At 43.4% G+C, this 17205-nt stretch overlaps 2 protein-coding genes across 2 annotated transcripts; both read right to left on the bottom strand.

The window, feature by feature from the left end:
* Window positions 1–390: 390 nt before the first annotated feature.
* Ifrd1 (interferon related developmental regulator 1) lies at window positions 391–16829 on the bottom strand. The gene is made up of 12 exons (XM_075948618.1): window positions 16512–16829; window positions 11208–11312; window positions 10996–11080; window positions 10206–10330; window positions 8395–8552; window positions 7766–7816; window positions 7501–7679; window positions 6917–7025; window positions 4009–4143; window positions 1583–1711; window positions 1228–1323; window positions 391–719 (listed from the first exon to the last, which is right to left on the bottom strand). Exons 1-12 carry the CDS (start codon window positions 16597–16599, stop codon window positions 630–632), a joined length of 1350 nt encoding a protein of 449 aa, XP_075804733.1. The 5' UTR covers window positions 16600–16829; the 3' UTR covers window positions 391–629.
* LOC142835255 (uncharacterized) lies at window positions 16644–16987 on the bottom strand. The gene has a single exon (XM_075948623.1). It carries the CDS (start codon window positions 16926–16928, stop codon window positions 16644–16646), a length of 285 nt encoding a protein of 94 aa, XP_075804738.1. The 5' UTR covers window positions 16929–16987.
* Between the last annotated feature and the right edge of the window lie 218 nt (window positions 16988–17205).

Below are 17205 nucleotides of genomic sequence, written 5' to 3'. Positions count from 1 at the left end.
TTCTATTACAAAATAAGCACTTTCCGTGGGAAAAGACCTTTATTCCCAAGGGGAAAGAACAGGTTTCACACAGTATGTCCTACTCTTGGCTCTTAGGGACAAAAAGGTTGGTAGCCTTTCTGGCATAAGCTGATTATAACATGAACTCCCAAGGTCTCAACACAAGGCCTTGAGTGCAGTGTGGAATGCCTTTTGATGAGCCCACTAACAAAACAGTGACCACTTAATATAGCAGCTTTTCCAGAGGAATTCATTCCCCAAAAGTATACGTGTCAAGTGAAATACCCTGTGTGTGTGAATGATCACAGCCTGTCAGTGCTTCTGACGAACACAGTGGAAACAAGTCAACCTTTGCCTGCTAATTTTTCTTACTGCAAAATACCATGACCATACAGCATAAACACTTTATTTGTGGTTACCAATTATTTTTACAGAGACTATTTAATAAACAGAACTCATTAACATATAACACTGTAACATTAAATTAATATAATCCACCCCTACATCAAAAATTATCAAAGTTGATCTCAAGATAAAAAACTGTTTCTAAAAGCTTATTTATATACATTAAAAGTAGCAAAAATAATAATAAAGGAAGAAGTTAGAAAACAGCCAGCAAATGCAGACATCTAGAAGAATTCTCCAACATCTGCTCTCTTATCTCGGCATTTGCTTCGAGCTTTTGTTCGAGCTTTGAAAGCTGCAGAGTTATATAAGTGCTGAAATAAAAGAAAAATACAGGTGGATCAATAAGAGAACATACTCTCAAATAAACAAACTAGGGAAGAGATAAAAATACACATGGATCAATAAAAGAGCACACTCTTAGAAACAAACAACTAGGGGAAGAGATAAAAATCACAAGGAAGCTCATGAGAAAACAGGCGTACATCATCCTGGGTCATAATAATAAATTTAAGTACATTAAAACTGTTAGATAAATCTCACCAATAAAAACCCAAACTACATTTAACAATCTCTGAGATGGTAAAAAGGAAACAATGCTAATCACTATTTCATGCTGCATACTCTTGTGTAAAAAGAGCCTGGATCTCACCAAGTAACTGCACAGGACAACAGAAACATGCAAACATTCCTATCGCCAGGCAGAGGAAGAGCTTTGGTTCCATTTCTCTTCAAAAACAAAAGAACTCTATGACTGAAGAGAAACCTGAAGAGTAGCTGTGCATTCAGTTCTATAAAAACAAACAACAAAAACAAACCCACCCTTTCGAAACGAGAAATCTTCATGGTCTTAAGTGTTGCAGCATCGAGCATCACAGGGGGCCCAAGCTCAAATACGTTGCGAAGGAATTCATTTGTCTAGAACAAACAGAAAAGAGTGTCTGCTTCACTACACACAGTGAACCTGGCAGGTGATATTGCTATCTGTAAATAAGAAGTGGAAGATCTGTTTTCTTGGTATGAACACAAGGAGTTTCCTAACACCCTAAGTCCTAGGGAAAGTTCGTGAAGTTACGCTCTCGGAGAGCTCTCTAATGCCTGCGTGCTTCCTGATACTCAGCTGGACCAGCCCTGCGACTCCACCCCGCGCCCTAATTAAAGCCAGGTGTCAACTCACCTGCAAGTGGTACTGCAGCCCTGATCCAAGAACCTCCTTGAAAGTGTCATAGGTATGTTTCTTGACCCAGCTATCAATATACATGCGTTCAGGACCAAACTTAACAGTTTCTGTTGGAAAATCCCGTTCCTACACAATAAAAGAGCCACAATTATCACATGCCCCTAAAATGGCCCAAACACAATTCTATGCTTTTAAAAAAAAGTGATAAAGGAACAGTATTTGGAACGGATACTTTTTCATAAAAGATGTGGTCAGGCTAGTAACTACTGTCCAAACGTCCAAGGGGTCAGGAGGAACCCTTGAGACAGTATAAACTTGACACAACTCATTAGAGCCACACAGTTTTGAATACCTTAAAACTTCAAAGGCACTTAAAATGGGAAGGAAAGGTCAAGCATTTGTACGGCTCCAGGGCGGGAGGGGGGGGGCTACCAACAGACAGAACTACCAGGAGGCAAGGAGTGAGCTGATGGGAGGCTGAGATCCAGGGGAGAAAGTAAAGATAAACAGATTAACCGTCTGGAAGAGGAGAGAAGCAACCAGAAGTTCCAAGAAACCTCAGCTAGGTTTAACAAGAAAATAAATTCAGATGCAGAAACACACACCTAAGGATCCTGGAAGGCTGAGGCCGGAAGACAGAGTTCAGTTACAGCCTGAGTAAGATGTAAGGAAGGGGAGAAGGAAGGGAAAAGTGTGTACGCGCGCATGCACGCACACTGTGTGTAGCAGATGACTGTAGAGTTTCAGAGGCAGAGACAATGATTCTGTGAAAACACTATTTCACCATTTCTCAAATACACTCAGGGCACTGAAGCCCAAGAGAACGGACAGCACAGGGAAAGTAGAACAGACAGAATAAGATCTCCCTATAGATAAGTCACCAAGATAGCATCAGAACATGGAAAAACAACTTTAATTCTTGGAAGAACTCCAAGAGCACAGGAAGAAAGCAGGCAACTGTCACAGGATCACAAACACTCCACACCTATGCAGCCCCTTCTCTCTAAAGGGATTAAGTGGACTGAACAAATTCTCTCCTAACCTTTATGACTTGTCATTTAGCAATTCACCTCTTTGAATCTTTGAATGAAGTCACCTGTAAGTCAGGTTTTATAGATATAAGAGAAAGTATTTCTACAAAATGACATCCTGGAAGTCACCAACAGCGACATATTAGTCTTTCCATCTTCACAGCTTCAAGGAACACTTAGACATCAGCGTTTACTTCTGGAACTCTTCCTTCTTCCTAACAACAGCTGGCCCCTCTGCTTCATATTCAACAATTCCAATCCTTCCTTCCCTTTCTCCTCTCTCTCCCCACCTCCTCTGTGTGTGTGGACATGTGCACACACTTGCCAGTCTGCATGTGGAGGCCAGAGGGCAGCCAATGTCAGCCCTCACCTCACCTTCCTCCTTGCTTGAGATCAGGGGTTCTCATTTGTGGTAGGCCAGGCTGGCTGGCCCAGGAGGTTCCAGGGACTCTCCTGGCTCACGGTAGGAACTCTGGGACCACAGGCATTTGCTATCTGGGCTTTGAAGATTCCAACACAGGTCCTCGCACTTGTGCCGCAGACGTTTTATACACTAAGCCATCTCACCAACCTCATTTATATTCTTACTAGCTTTCCCACGGTTCCCTATCCCATATTTTCACGAGCTGTTGGTACTACCACTACCCCAGTTGCCAGCTCTGCTCCGCCCACTGTAGCTATGCCTGTTACGATACTGAGGACACATCTCTTGTTCATCCCTCACCTTCACCCACTCTGGCCTGGGTTTCTCCCAGTGCTTCTTGGTCTAGCTTAATTTCTCATGTCAATATCAATCTGAATGCCTCTTGAATACATTTGTTCTCAAAACACCAGTCCCACAGATAACCTAAGACTTTTACCAAGAAAATCCCTTCCCAGTCAACTAAAACCAGTCAGGCTCCGGCCTTCCGGACTGTCCTCACCATCCTGGCTTATTTTAGCCAAGCACACCAAGCCCAGGTCTCTCCACCAGCTGACCGCCCCGTGCTTCAGTGACCCCACAAAGACCCTAGGGTTTGTTACTCTGGATTTCTAGCACCTGCTCTTCCCAGACATCACAGATGCTCAGGAATTACCCAGAAGCTTGAGAAGCAGACAGGAATTCCATCTGTGATGAGGTGGAAAATGAAATGCCACCATGGCTCTCTTTCTCCATCCAGTGCGGGTATGCACCTGAGAGCCCCACATGATAGGGACGCCCTCACCCACACTGCCCTCAGTCCTCTCTAAACTCTCACCAGAAAGTGCGTCTGCTGTCCAGGAGTCCCTTACACTGTTAAACCCTGCTCTGGTGTTTAAATGAGGAAACAAGATGACTCAGGTGTCAAGTTCCCCTCAAAACAACCTCACTTCAAACGAGCTGCTAAGCATTCTGGCCCCGCAGACACCTACCTCCACAGCCCTCAGGACGTCTCTGAAGACAGACCGCTGCTTCCTCTTGTCCACTTTGGCCCGGTGCTTATTTCCATCTGTAGCCAGGGCCCGGAGCATCTGGGTCAAGGAATCGATGTCTTCATAAAAAAAGTCCTGACCAAGAGAAGATTTCATTTCATAAATCTCTTTTACAACATCTTCTAGAATTAACAAATAATCTACCTCTGAAACATAGTAGTTACATAAAGCAACAATTATTACTACTGATGGAGATTTGTACTGCAGACTAATTCTAACATCTGCACATATAAACAGGCAGATATTATTCAAAAACTCAACTCTAAGACATACTATTGCAAAACAGCATAGCTGTCCTAGAGGACCTAGAGTGCAGAAGTTCCGCCATGTAGATCTGAGTGCCAAGAGCATCTGTCCAGCTAAGGGACCCCAGACAATGGCGTCCCCAGAACACAACCACTGCTAGCTTAGAGGTGAAGCGAGTCAGCAGCCATTCCCAGAGGGTGGGGTTTCTGTTTACACACCACTGTCTCAATAAGCAGCACAACACAGCAAGAAACATGGCTCGGTAATTAAGTTTAAGACAAAAAGCTACTTTAACCCTTTGTGGGTTGGGCTGAGGGGAAGTTAAAGGCGTCTTTGATGACTACTATCCACAAAGACAAGGAAGAATGCCAAGCCGCTCTTTCCCAAGGAGAGCACCTGAAATATCAGATTTTAAGCGCTGGTGTAACCTTCTGTCTCAGTCAGTATTGTAGCCTCTCCATTGCCAGGGCAGGTGGAAACGAGCAGGAAGGACTGGAGAATCTACCAGCTGACCTATTTCCCTGCTGTGTGCTCTCAACAACAACAACACACACCTCTACTATTTTGTTACCCCAGTTCTTATGGGCACTAGCAGATGCTGAGGGGAAGAAGCCAATCTCAATTCAATCAATACTTCATACTAAGGGCTACCTATGACATACACAACCCTATGACATACTCAACATCATTTTCCCACTTTAAAGACGAGGACACCGAGGAACAGAAGCTACCCAACACCAACTAGCAAGGGTGGCAGGGAGGTGGGCCCCAGCAGCATGGTTCCAGAGCCACGCCACCCACACACAGAGCAAGCAAGCACACAGTAAGCCAGAGCATGAAAAGGAGTGTAACTCCTAATTTCAATCTTTAACAGTCTCTATTACCTAACCAACTCATTCTGCAAAATCTAGAACCTGTTCCAAGGTTCATGCAGAATCACCACTGCATAATTCCAGATCAGTAACACCATGTTAGTGAAAGGTTCTGAAGAATTAAATTCTACTCATTAGTTATTAATTAACTTTGTTTTTGCAGTACTAGGACTTTGCTCACACTAAGCAATTGCTCTAAAACAAAGCTGTACCCTTACCCTGGATTTAATTAACTTTAAAAACACTGTAACTACCCACATGTAAAAATGCTTATTTATTAAAATAATTTTTTTAAAGACCAGGTTTTATTTGTAACCTATTATTGTTGTCCATTGACAAGTATTTATGTTATATTAAATACATCTAATCAGAGAACAAAAGACTAATCTGGGTGGTATATAACATTTACAAAATTTAAACAAAATGTAATTTAAACTTTAGCTGCATTATTACTTCATTTTTAAGGTGCATTTCAGAGGGAATTAAAGATACCGCCATTTCTAGCCAGCAGAGGAATGCAACACTAAACCCCGGACATGTTAGTGTCTGCCTAATTAGTTAGTTAGCCCAGTAAAATAAAAGTGATTGCTAAATTTAAGTTCAATTTCTCACATAAGTGGAATCCTTAGCTGCTCATAGCTTGAGTTTACTTTCACTCCTAACTGCTACCTCACTACTACTAAGACTGGTGAGGGGACTATCACCATATGTATGTATTCAATAACAACTGGTGACAAAAGGCTGCCATGAACCACATAAATGTTGACTTTGTTTTGAGACAGGGTTTCTCTGTATGTAGTCCTGGCTGGATTGGAGACAAATATTTTAAAAAGCACCTATTAAGTAACTCAAGATGAGAAATAACATCTACTTATTTACTAATTTCCCCCATCATTTATACTTATGACAATAAGTACCTACAGACTTATTTAAAAGTTTTTCCTATACTTTTATTTTATGTCTAAATGTGCTTTTCTCCATGTCTGTCTGTACACCACGTGTGCCTGGTGTCCACTGCTCTTTCGTGTGGGAACACACGATTCCCCAGACTGGAGTTACAGGAGGTAGTCTATAGGTGCTGGGAATGAGACTCAGATCCTTGGAGAGAAAGTGCTCTTTCTTGACCTCTGTGCCATCCCTCCAGCCTCGATTTGAAATGCCAGCACAGTCCATGAATTAGTATCTAGGAATAATTCACCTTTCCAGTGACAACAATGAACTAGGATTACCAAACATCTCAGAATGCCCAAGAAAAAAAGGCTTCTGGAACAAAGGGCATCTGGTGCAAAGTCTAACACAGTTCCAGTATCAGGGCCAACTGGGACAGCCGGGCACCCATTTCCCGTTTAAATACCCAGAGGACCCAGCCATAGCAGTTAACATCGGTTGGGAGGACACAAAGCCCATGTACTCTCAGGAGCCATGCAAAGTAACAAAGACAGAATCTCTCTTAGCCCGAATGTATGCTGACTGGATTCCTCCCATTTGTCTTAGAAAGCATAGCACACGTGAAGGACTATCAAGGAAGCAAGTATTTGTGACTAGTTCTCCATAACTTCAGTTTTACAGATAGCAACTAAGTTTCCACCAACCCTACCAGGTTATACTCTCAAACCAATCAATCACAAGTTCTCATGAGATCAACCTATAAATTTATTATCCAATTCCTAAGTGTGACAGTGACAATGGAGGAACGGTCCTGTGTCTCCTCCAGCCAATTAGATACTCACACTCTCCATTCCTCTGGCCAATTCAAACAGAAGTGCCAAAGATTCGCCAGCAGCAATTCTCATGTTTACATCATCACAAGAAAGGAGGCTTGGGAGCTTATGGAAATGCCTAGAAAAGAGGCATCAGTTTATGAGTACAACAGTTGTGTCAGTTAAACAGCTTGTTTTCAATCTAAATAGGAAACTAAAAGGGGGTTGGGAAACTGGTTCAGTTGTTTAAGAGCACCCGACGCACAGAGGACTAAAGTTTTGGGTCCCAGCACACACTTAAACTCCCAACTGACTCTAACCCCAGCTCCAGGGCACCCGAAAGACTCTGCTGGCCTCTGTGACCACCAGCACTCATGTGATGAACAAACATACACACATGCTCGCACACGCACATAGAATAAAATACATTCATCTTCCTAAAAAAAAAATGAAACTAGAGTTGGAAAGTTAACAGCATTCCATGCATCCACATGATACCTAACCACTTCCAGTTCTAGGGAATACAAAGCCCTCTCCTGGCCTCCAGGGAGACTGCACTCATATAGTGTACAGACATGCATGCAGACGTTTAAAAAGAAAATACAAATACATACAGTTCCAGCTTCTTCTTCACTTCGCTGATTGGGCATATGGTCAGTAATAACGTCCATGCAAGAAGGGAGCTGATGTGAAGCACTGTGCTGGGGGTGCTGGAGAGAACACTGTTGTCTTTCTCTTTCACATACGCCTTGCTGAAGATCGATTCCAAGCATTCCAAAGTTGAGTACAGTTCCTAATAGAAAAGAATGTGAATAAGACTAGAACTCTCCTCAATCCAAGGCAACAGCACTGACTGGACTAAAAGGTTACTCTACTTACAGTGATGTCATCTGTGGCAATAAAACAGCAAACCCCAAAGCAAGTTGCACACTGGAAAGAAAAAAAAAGACATTAATGATTGTTATTTTAATAAATATTTTAGAATTCAATATGCAATTTTTGTACTTCCTGCATTAGGCGTGAGGAGAAAGGGAAAGAAAGAAGAGCGAACTAAAGTCAGGACAGGAGGGCTTAGTCCAAGCTCTGCTACTAAGTTTGCAAGACCACGCTAGGTAGGAAGTGACTGACCCCTGGGTCTCCTTCACTAGAAGGAACCGTGCACATGGATCAGCTTCCAGCTCCCATGAAGCACAAAGCAGAATCTAGTAACGTTCACATAATTCTCAAACCCCAGGACAGATTAAGTACCTCACAGGCCAGAGGTTAGAGTCCTACATAAAAATGCAACCCAGCCAGCATTAGTGTCTAAACTATTGTCTGTTTAAGCTCCAAAGATATTCCATCACTATCCTAGTAACCCAACATCTAATAACTGCGTATGGAGATTGCTCAAATGAACACTCTGTGTCACAAACTGTTTAAGACAAATCCAAGTAAGATATTAATTAAGCCCTACTACTTATAGCTGGTGTCATGCCTAGAGAGATCTGTAAATTTTACATACTTACAGTTTGCCTAGCCTGGATACTGGCTGTTCCATCACAAATTATTTTCTTTAGGATTGGTCCAAGAGTCTTTAGAATCTCTTCACTTTCCAACCCAGGGCCCAGCTGGACACAGAGAACAGACGCCAACGCGGCAGCTGCACGCTGCTCGTCACTCTTCCCTGAAGGGGCAGGGATGCAAGCAGGGCAGACTTTATTTCCAGTATATTTAGAGCAAGAGAGTAGTTTCCAGAAATCTCAACCCATACTGAGCTTCAGGTTGACGCGAGAAACAGCCTGGCCTCACTCAACCCCAGCTGAACACTTGCTAGGCTTTCGCCTAACTACTCTGATTCTCCAAACAGGCTCCTCTAAACTGGCATCCACCCTGAAGGTGCGTGGACTGGCACAGGCATGTGCCTCACGTTAATTTCTGCCTTCTAATTCCTGAAGGCACTCACATAAACGGTGTCACAGCTGCCCTTAGCCTAACCCAAGCATTTATTTATGGGTCCCCCTTCTGATTATTTTAACCAAATACATGCCCAAGTTAAAGATTCTTTCTACATAGATATAAACGCAGCTCATTTTTCAAAGAAGCATGTGTACTAGAGGGTTTGGGTAAATACTAAACTTAGGCTATTAGCCTTTTTTTTTGTTGAGACAGGGTTTCATTATGTAGTACTGAGAGGCCTATAATGTGCTATGTAGACCTGACCAGCCTCAAACTCAGAGACCCTCCCCTGTCTGTGTCTGCTGGGATTAAGGATATGCACCACCTCGAGCTGGCCTGAATTTAAGTTACTATCTAAGAAACTATAAAATATGTATATTGAAATGGGATTTTTAAAGCTACCTTGTCTAGCTATCACTACGGGAGAGGGTATCATTGCAATTAATACACATTAAGAAGAAACTCTGGTATCTCAAACACAACTGGCTCTGCTTTCAACTATAGCAGTTACAAAATTAGAGCCACCTGACTTTTCCTAGCCCTGTCCTTGTTCACTGGGAGAGAGTAGATCAAGAGCTGCTGCAATGATAAGCAAGCTTTCATCCTAAGGTCAAATGAGAACAAAAACTGTCCCAGTTTGGTCTAACAGATTAACAGTTACTACAGGAGGGGGCTGGCACCCAGACACACATATCAAGGTCAAAGGACGATTTGGAGAGCTAATTCTCTTTCAACCGTATTTTGAGGCAGAGTCATCTGTTACTGAGCTGCTCCCATGCACTCTCAATCTCTCGTCCATCACAGCAATGACGGAAGCAGAAATCTGCACCACTGCCCTCAGTGTTGTATGTGGGTGTCAGGAACAAACTTCGGTTATTAGACACACAGCAATCACTTTGCCTACTGAGCCGTCTTCCCCAGGCCTCCACCTTGTTTTTTTTGAGACATGGTCTCTCCCTGGAGCTTGCTTTGGTTTAGGATCCTTACAATGGACTCAGGTGCTCATTCATACTTGTAAAGAAAACACTTTAGCTAGCTATCTCTGCTAGAGTAGTTTCTCTATTCTTAGAAATATCATCTTTTACAACAAACTCCAGATTCCTACTACACAGTTAAAGAACTAAATGGGCCAGGGATACCCTAAAAATGGTGCTGTTTTAGCATACAACTGCTGCTTCAACTGCAAGGAGAAAATGAGCTGGATTTTTAGGATGCTTTCCCTGCTTAGAAAAATGAAGTTGTCTTTTGAAATCAGACTTCAAGTTACAATCTGATGCTTTCATTCCTTCCTATGCAACCTGAGAATGGCAATCACCCCTTCTGAGGTAACAAAGAATGATAATCTACCTTCCCTATTCATTCTGCACAGGTCTGGAATTACCTTTTTTCAGACAGCGTTCAATGCTATCAGTTAAAGTCATTCTTCTCTCCAGAACAAACTCATACAGCACTTTTGAAGACAGCGCATTTTTAACACCTTCAAGAGCCGCCTGTCTCGTCTTCGCACTGTTGAGAACATGATGGAGAGGACGGTCTGGTCAGGAGAGTGCCACAGCACAGCTTCTGAAGACATTAATCTCCACACCTGTCGCCAGGCTCCCCACCCACTCCGTCCATTTTGAACGACAGGTTTCTGAGGCGCTTTCTGTCACAGCATTTCACTTTGTGAGTAGCCACAGACACAAACGACTGCAATAATCTGACTCTCAATGCGCAGCACATGCCATCTAGTACGCATCTTAGCACATTCACACTCTTCTGGTCCAGCCTCCAACTCCTGAGCTCAACTTGCTCCTCTCCTATCAACCTCCTCAAGAACCTGGGACCCAAGGAGGCACAGCCACCATTCATAAGTAAATTCCTATTTTTTAAAACATTCTAAGTCTAGTACTCATACCTGTATCTTCTAAGATTTCCATTTCCATCTATTAATCTCCAAAGATACCCTCAAGAAAATTTACCTTGGTAGTTTTCACGCCCATAACAAATTTAGTAGACAAGTAACTTAGTAATTTGTCATTTTTAGTAGTAGAACAAATAAATTTCAATCATTATATAAAGTAACATCATCAAAGTAAACAAACCAAGCTTCAGAAGCACACACTTCTGTGGTACAAATTAAAAGTAACTGATTAGAATCACCCAGAACGGAAACCTTTTAACACTCTTACCTCTTATCGAGGGTCAGGTCAATTAACCCCTTCAATTTGTACTCTAAATCTTCTTGAGTTCCTTCTTCATCAAGGACTTCTGGGCCTATGGAATGGAAGGAAACAACACTGTACTGTAAGAAGGAAAAGGACAGTACAGCTCACAGTTACAAATTCCCCCACCTACACCATCTCTGTGTGGCAAGCCCAAAGTTTACAATGGAAACTCCTACCATCCTCGGCAAAGCTGGAAGGGTCGCTATAGCCACTGCAGTGACTCATTGTTTCAATGGATGCGTCTTCATCACTGAAAGGTTGAACTGTCCGGTGTGGGCCACCTATGGTAAGAAAGAGGAAAGGGACATCATTTGTTTTTCTTTGCTATATATGCAAATACTTGCTATCTAGTAACAAAGTCAAACTTCTTCATGAGATAATTATATCGCAAAAGAATGTACACAATGTTCCTAAAACACCGATTCCCCTCATCTGCACTTCACAAGGCCAGCTGTTTTAGTTGCTTCACATTACGAAGCAACTGTAGAAATGTTATCAATCATCTACCAAAATTTGCTAAGATGAAAATTACTTCAAATCATGAACAAAATGAAAACAGATTTAGATAAGTATTATACCCTAAATGATAAGGCAATTATACTTCCCAATAAAAATGACAGCTTTAGTAAACATTAGCTGCGTAAACGGCCTCTTGTTCAGAGCTTTCTTATTTAAACACAACTACCAGGCTGAAAGACTTAAAGGTAATGAGAGAGAAGCAAAAGTTTCATATCTGACTTTACAAAAAGCCAGTTCAAATTAAATTGTCTCCCCTACTCCCTGCCCCCTTTAAGTCGGGGTCTTACTGTTGTAGCCCTGGTTGAACTTCCAGCAAGGCTCCCATTCCAGCCTCCCGAGTGCTGGCATTACCAGGCATGAGAAACAATGCTCAATTTAAGATTTGATTACACTGTGGGGAAGAAGGCATGCGTCACACGGAGCTCAATCGTGGGTGCCCATCCTTGGCCTCCACCTTGTTTTGATGTTTGGCACTGTACAGCAGGTTAGCTGGACAGGCCTCTGGGGACTCTATCTTCCCAGGGCCGCGGGAGCATTACAGATGTGTACTACCATCCTGGCTTCACAGCTCAGAATCTGAACTCAGATCTCACGTCTGCAAAAGGTCTTCACCCACCAAGACATCTACCTGTTAAATAAACTCCCTTTAAAAGAAAAAAATGCTGACTGTGTATTACTTGGAAGACAAAGGTCTCTGAATTTGAAACTAGTCTGATCTACATAGGGGTGGCTCCAGGCCAGTCAGAGTTACAGTGAGACCCTGTCTCAAAGCTCAAATAAAACAAGAAATTTTAACTATATCCAAGAGTTTAAAAATACCAATGCTACTACCAAAAAAAAAGGAAAAAGGAAAAAAAGAATTTAAATAGCAGTTTTTAAACTTCATTAAAGAATAAATTCATAATTTAGGGATCACACATTCTCAAATTTTGACCATAAAGGGTCCAGGGTAGCCTGAATTCGATCTCCTTGTATTAGTAAATTCAAAGACAACATCAAATATTAAGTCCCTCTAATACCTGGTGCTTTTTAATATGTAAGAGTACATATCACTCGGGCAGAGTACAGAAAAATGAACATAAACTACACAACAGGTCAATTTCATCCACTCTCCAGCATACCTAACCTCTTCCTTTGGTACCTCTTATGTACAGATTTTATCTACTTTTATGCAAACTAGTTTATTTACATCTATTTGCAATCGTACAGAAATATATTTCAATATTAAACATAAAACAAGCATATCAATTCAGGAGTATAGCAAGTAATATGTTCTATACTCCAGACTTAGGAGTGTTCTACTGACAAAGTAAGATGTCATTAAGTAGCATGATTATCATTATCTTACTATGTATGATACACTGATGTAACTATGTATCCTCCAGTTGTATACAATCCTTTGCCAATCAATTACCAACAAAGACTGAAGGAAAAGGGAAAGCATCAAAAGTACAAAATAAGTATATTCGATTATTAATTGTATCATTATGACAAACTGTAAGTAAATATAGATAAATGGGTATTATATTTGATTGTTTATCTGTAGAACAGCAATTTCTTCAGAAATATTGTAACACATAATATTTAACTTTTTTTTTTGATACAGGGTTTCTTCTGTGTAATCATCCTTGCTGTCCTGGAACTCTGTAGACCAGGATGGCCTTGAACTCACTGATCTGCCCATCTCTGCAGGCACCACTATCACCTGGACTACTAACACTTTCTTAGGTGGAATAAATAACAAATTCAAAAAAAAAAACATCAAGTTCCTACATTTTTCTTTTAAATGTTTATTATTTGTTACCTTGCTTCTATTTACTGGTTTATTCCAGTTTTTGGTGACCCAGTCTGATTCTGAAAGCCACTCGCTATATAACCCAGATTAACCTTCAACTCCTGCCAATCTTCCTGCCACCCCAGCCTCTCAAATCCTAGGATTACTGGGTGTTAAGTTTATTTTTTAAATCCTCTAAAATTTTAAGCCTGTTAAGAGTTGGGCTGATTTGCTTTTAAATAAGAGTTGCTTTAAAACACAAAACTTAAAATCCCATGCAGAAGTAGGCAAAATGTAAAGTTAACAAGTGACCTTGAAATCTGCTGGCCTGAGGCCAAAGTAATTTGAATCAAAGTAGGAAAGCACAGAGAATAGGTGAAGAAAGAAGCCAAAGGTTCTTAATCACAGCGCTAAGGGGAAAAATAAACACCAGTCTATTTCTGGATCTTTCCTCACTACAAATTAAGACAGCTGAGTATATTCTGAATACTCTTATTTACATACAAGCTAATGTCATTTTAAAAGTGTCTTATTTGGTCAGTTTTCCTGAGTATTCTTACACAGGTTTAAGCTCCCGCCTCTTTAATTAGCTTAGTTTCTTCATGGTTTAAGAAAGGGGTCTGGAAAAGCAAGGACGAGCTGGCCCTGGACCACAGAGAGTACATCCTCTGACCTCCACATTGGTATCCCGGAGTGTTCATACACACACAAATAAATAAATGCATTTCTAAAGCAAGGAAATGCCTCCTGTAAGAATTCCTGACATCTAGGTCAAGCTTACCTTGCAATCTGGGTGTTAATGAGTTGGCACGCTAGGCATTTGAGGTACTCATTCTCAAAGGCTTACTATCCAAACTTTTCTAACCCTTAAAAACCTTGTCCTTCATGCTAAATCTGGAGGCTTTACATCTGCAATCCCTGCAACCAAAAGGCTAAGGCAGGAGGATGCCTTAGTTTGAGACCAGTGTCAGCTTAGGCCACACTGAATTCCAGGCCAGGATAGAGTTGAGTGTCTTAAACAAAAAGTAAAAAACAAAACAAAACCCACAAACACACCCCTCAAATCAGAACGGTGCTTACTGTGTAGACACCTGTGTATGAGATCAATTCTCTTGGCTTTCTAAAACTCCCCATTTACTTAACCTAACTAATTGAAAAGTTGGCTGTATTTAAATCACACTTGTTCTGTCACCCAAACATCAATAGGAAAAGTGGTTTCTAAATAAAAAAAAAAATCTTTAAGGATGTATTTACTTATTATGTATAAAGTGTATGCCTGCACTCAAGAAGAGAGAACCAGTTCTCATTACAAATGGTTGTGAGCCACCATGTGGTTGCTGGGAACAGAACTCAGGACCTCTGGAAGAATAGTCAATGCTCTTAATCTCTGAGCCATCTCTCCAGCCCTTCTAAATAAAAGTGTTGATAATTCCCTTTAACTAGTAAGTAAAATATACACATGTGACTAAGGTAAAAGAAAAAAAAAAGTAAAAAAAAAAAATAATAAAAAAAAGTACAGAAAAGCGGTCTCAGCCAGTTCCAGTTCCAGTAACTTTTTGGGGTAACTATCATGGTAACAATGTCAAAGCTTACAGTTTTTACAAACAAATCAATGCTTTCCATTTGTTAACAAATGCTAAAAAATATATTTAATGTCCAATGCTTGTACTCCACATGCCAGACCGCGGTGTTAAAATGTATCTTTTCCACTCCGGAGCATCTAAAGGACGGCAGTGAAGGCTGATGACAGGTCGGATGAGCCTTAGGGAAAATGTGTCGTGCTCGGTAGAAAACTACAGAAAAGAAGGGCTTCCAAACATCAATGTTTCTCCATTCCTTGATTTTTTAAAAAGGTAAACTAACAAAACTAGTAAGACTCTTCCAGAAAGAACTCATCTATTTATCGGGGACGGAAAGCTTAGCCAGACAGAGGTAAGCAGTATCCCTGATCAGACCACAACTGGTTAAATGAACAGTGTTTCACAACTTTACAATGAATTTCACGATGAACTCAGGAATAAGAAAAACGATCTGAAAGAAAAGTCTGTATTTGTCATCTCAGTCAGCGTTTAATGCATGATCAAAAGGGTTTAGCCTTCTCCAAGCCCTGTAGGATAACGTTTTGCGATGCCAGTTTCCAATAGTTAACAAGAAAACTGGTCATTTACTTTTCTAACGAACACAGGCATAGGATTCAAATGATCAAAAATTAGCAGCTATGTCGGGGGTATTCCGATATTCAACTTCATAATCTTAACAATTAATGAGAGGACTACCGAGTGTAACACTCGACTGGTGTTGTGTGTGCAGTCTTGTAGAAAGGACCTTCGGCTGCAGACACTTTGTTTTCTTTCTTAAGTAAGTAGAGAACCAACCATACACTCAGTTCAGTAATTTTCCCTTCAGGAAAAGCTTCCACTTGGCGTGGAAAATAAACAAAAAACCCAAAACACTATCTCTAACTTTCGGCCAATTGCAACCTCGGCTTCTCACCATAGCTCCTAGCCCTGCATGGAATCTATAGAACGCAGCACAAAGGAGAACGCGGTCGCCTAGGCTGGTGGCACTGGGGGTGTCCCTGCTCCTGGTTCCTGAGGGTACAGGGTCAAGCGTGGGAGCCACGCTTGGGGTGGGGCGGTGGCCTCGGCTTCCGACGCCTCCACCCCGCCTAGCGGACACGCAGGACGCGCAGGGAAACATCGGGAATGGAAGCCACTCGCGCCTCTGCGTCACCCCGGCCGCGTGACACAAAAGCCGGTCCAAACCCGCCGGACGTTTGGCACTCCCGAGAACTCCATGATGGAGAGTCACAGGCAGCGGGCAACCGCGACGAGCCACAGGCGCTCCGCCCCAAATCTCTCGTCCGGCAGAAGGTCGGACAGGAAGCGGAGCTCCAAGAGCGCCAAGCCCCGATCGCCCTTATTCTAACTCAGCCTCCAGCCTCGGGTCCCCGTTCTCCCCGCCCCGAGGGCCGGTGCCCCTGGACCGCTCCCGCGTGCCAGCGCAAAACGCGCGAGCGCGGCGCCCGGGGCATGATGGGAACTGTAGTTCAGCCGCACCACGCGCTACGCAGCCGCGGGCGGCCGACACCAAGACCGGACTACAAATCCCGCCGCGCCCCAGGCCGGAGCCTCCCAGCCGGCCAGCCGGCCAGCCGGCCGGCACTCGGCGCAGGGACGCCCCTCACCTGCCGTGGCCGCCGACGTTGCTGCCCCGGAGCCGCCGCCACCCCCGCCACCGCGGTGGGGAGCGTTCCGCTTCTTGTTCTTCGGCATCGTGGGCCGCCCGGTGCCGCCTACACTTGGGAGCTCAGCGAGGATCAGCCGATGGAGCTGCACTGTCTACTCGTTCGTCTGTGCGGCGGGCGGCTGAGAGGCGAGTCTCGGGCTAACAAGAGAGGCGAGGAGCGGCGCGGGTGAGAGGCGGCGGCGGCGGCAGCAGAAATCCCCGTGAAGAGCTGCGAGCGGAAACGATACATGTTTCTCTCTAGCGCGGGAGCGAAGGCGGGGTGGGCCAGACCGCGACGCCTTAAGTAGCCAGACGGCTGCCTGTCGTCACCATGCGTGGGCGGGCCTGCATCGCCCGCTAGCCAATCGCTGCACATCTCCCCATCGGCGTCCACTGAGGCGGTGCCTGCATTCGGACTCCTATTCCCAGAACTCCAATCTGCGCTCCGCGCCGTGGCTGCTAGGCCTTGGGGCCGCGGGGAACTCTGGGAGACGTAGTAGGCCAGAGGGCGCGGCCTTCTCATGGCTCCTCCCAGTCCGGTGGCGTCGAGACCCCCGTCCCTCCGAGGCGCTCGCCCTGGGACTCGCCCGAGTAGTCACCGCGATGAGCCACGCGGCAACTATGCAGCGTGACGACGAGCGTCAGCCTGGAAG

This window comes from Microtus pennsylvanicus, chromosome 14 (genome assembly GCF_037038515.1).
Source record: "Microtus pennsylvanicus isolate mMicPen1 chromosome 14, mMicPen1.hap1, whole genome shotgun sequence".
In the NCBI taxonomy this organism is placed as follows: Eukaryota; Metazoa; Chordata; class Mammalia; order Rodentia; family Cricetidae; genus Microtus; species Microtus pennsylvanicus.
The sequence above is the reverse complement of the archived record's forward strand: the minus strand, read 5'-3'. Positions and strand labels throughout refer to the sequence as shown.